Here is a 2,167-nt window from a genome sequence, read left to right as displayed (position 1 = left end):
GGGCTAGGGGTGCCGGGGGGGGTGGGGTGGGGGGCCCAGGGGCCCTGCCGGGACCCCCCGGGGATGTGGGGGACAAGGTGGGGACCCCATGGACACCACATGGGGACCTGTAGGGCCACTTTGGGGGCCCCTAGGCCACCACGGGGAGCCCTAGGTCACTGTGGGGACCTGTAGGACACCCCTTAGATATCCCAGGGGACCCATAGATCGGCTTTGGAGACCCCTAGGCCACCGTGGGGACCCGTAGGCCACTGTGGGGACCCGTAGATCATCTTTGGAGACTCTCTAGGCCACCATGGGGACCCGTAGGCCACTGTGGGGACCCATAGACGTCCCAAGGAACCCACAGATCATCTTTGGAGACTCTCTAGGCCACCGTGGGGACCCGTAGGCCACTGTGGGGACCCACAGACATCGCAGAGGACCCATAGATCATTTTTGGGGACCTCCTAGGCCACCGTGGAGACCTCCTAGGCCACTGTGGGGACCCGTAGATCATCTTTGGAGACCTCCTAGGCCACTGTCGGGACCCGTAGACGTCCCAAGGAACCCATAGATCATCTTTGGAGACTCTCTAGGCCACCGTGGGGACCCGTAGGCCACTGTGGGGACCCACAGACATCCCAGGGGACCCATAGGTCCTCTTTGGGGACCTGTAGGCCACCTTGGGGACGCCTAGGTCAACGTGGGGACCTGTAGGTCCTCTTTGGGGACACAGAGGCCAATATCCGGACCTATGGGGCAGCGTAGGGACCCCACAGACACCCCTGGGGACCTATAGGTCAACGTAGGGACCTTATAGATCCCCTTGGGGGATCTATAGATCCCTGTAGGCACCAGGTGGGGCCCCATAGGCCCCCCCCCGGGGCGGTATAGACCCCCTGGAAGCCCATAGATCCCCATGGGGTGGGTCCGGAGACACCCCAGTATGGACCAGTACAGCCAGCCTCCCCGCTGGGGTTCTACATCACCTTGGGACAGCCGAGTATGGACCAGTATGGACCAGTATGAACCACTACGCCGCCCCAGCCGCGGACTCCTGGATCTACGTTGCCTTGGGCCAGACCAGTATGGACCAGGAAGGGTCTGGGGCCCCAACTGGGAACCCCACGTATGCATCGCCTTGGGTCGGAGCGGGATGGACCAGTACAGCATCCCAACTGGGATCACTGGATTGACATGGCCTTCAGCCATCCCAGCATGGACCAGTATGGACCAGTACGGCAGCCCAGCTGGGAGCTCTTCACCCGTGTGGCCTTGCGTTCTCCCAGTATGGACCAGCATGCACCAGTACAGCATCTTGCCTGGAATCTCTTCACCCGCGTGGCCTTGCGTCCTCCCAGTATGGACCAGTACAGCATCTTGCCCGGGATCTCTTCACCCGTGTGGCCTTGCGTTCTCCCAGTACAGACCAGTATGGACCAGTACAGCATCTTGCCCGGGATCTCTTCACCCGCGTGGCCTTGCGTTCTCCCAGTACAGACCAGTATGAACCAGTACAGCATCTTGCCCGGGATCTCATCACCCCTGTGGCCTTGCGTTCTCCCAGTATCGACCAGTATGGACCGGTAGGGCCCCCCCCGACTGGGATCTTAATGCACAGATGGGTTCTCCCAGTATGGACCACTGCAACCCAGTTCCTGCCCCCCCCCGCGGGTGCTTTCTCACCCCCCTCCTTATTTATTTATTGCCCCCCCCCTGCGGGAGGGGCCCGGGCCTCCGGGGAGCTGCGAGGTGTGGAAGACGCGAATAAACCTGACACCCACAACTGTCATTCGGGGGCTCCCAGTATGGACTGGGAAGGGGTCTGGGAGGGTCTGCTTTGTACTGGGAAGGGTAAAGGATGTCCCAGTCTATCCTGGAAAGGGATAGGGGCTCCCAGTATAGACTGGGAAGGGGCTGGGGGCTCCCAGTGTGGACTAGGAAGGGATTGCAGTTCCCAGTCCGTACTGGGAAGGGGCTGTGGGCTCCCAGTATGAACTGGGAAGGGGTTGAGGTCTCCATTGCGGTGTGGGAAGCGGAGGTGCCCAGACGCCCGGGTCCCCAGCTTGGGTGGGGGTGGGGAGAGCTGGCACTGGGAGCTTCCCAGTGCCTCCCAGTATCCCCAGTTTCAGTCCCAGCACTGCTTGTGTTGGCTGAGGCTGCTCCCAGTCCCCCCAGTTCCACC

At 61.8% G+C, this 2,167-nt stretch overlaps 1 protein-coding gene across 1 annotated transcript; it reads right to left on the bottom strand.

Annotated features, from left to right (window-relative positions):
• Positions 1-474: 474 nt before the first annotated feature.
• On the bottom strand, positions 475-1,691 carry LOC118452435. The gene is made up of 2 exons (XM_035895673.1): positions 1,485-1,691; positions 475-1,350 (listed from the first exon to the last, which is right to left on the bottom strand). Exons 1-2 carry the CDS (start codon positions 1,503-1,505, stop codon positions 676-678), a joined length of 696 nt encoding a protein of 231 aa, XP_035751566.1. The 5' UTR covers positions 1,506-1,691; the 3' UTR covers positions 475-675.
• Between the last annotated feature and the right edge of the window lie 476 nt (positions 1,692-2,167).

This window comes from Egretta garzetta, unplaced genomic scaffold, assembly GCF_000687185.1.
Source record: "Egretta garzetta isolate BGI_Z169 unplaced genomic scaffold, ASM68718v1 scaffold1246, whole genome shotgun sequence".
Lineage (NCBI taxonomy): Eukaryota > Metazoa > Chordata > Aves > Pelecaniformes > Ardeidae > Egretta > Egretta garzetta.
The sequence above is the reverse complement of the archived record's forward strand: the minus strand, read 5'-3'. Positions and strand labels throughout refer to the sequence as shown.

Coding starts and splice junctions, on each gene's coding strand:
- LOC118452435 (XM_035895673.1), bottom strand. CDS start 1,505: ATGCTGTACTGGTTCATACTG. Junction 1,351..1,484: donor TGCTGTACTGGTTCATACTG/GTCTGTACTGGG, acceptor GATGCTGTACTG/GTCCATACTGGGAGGACGCA.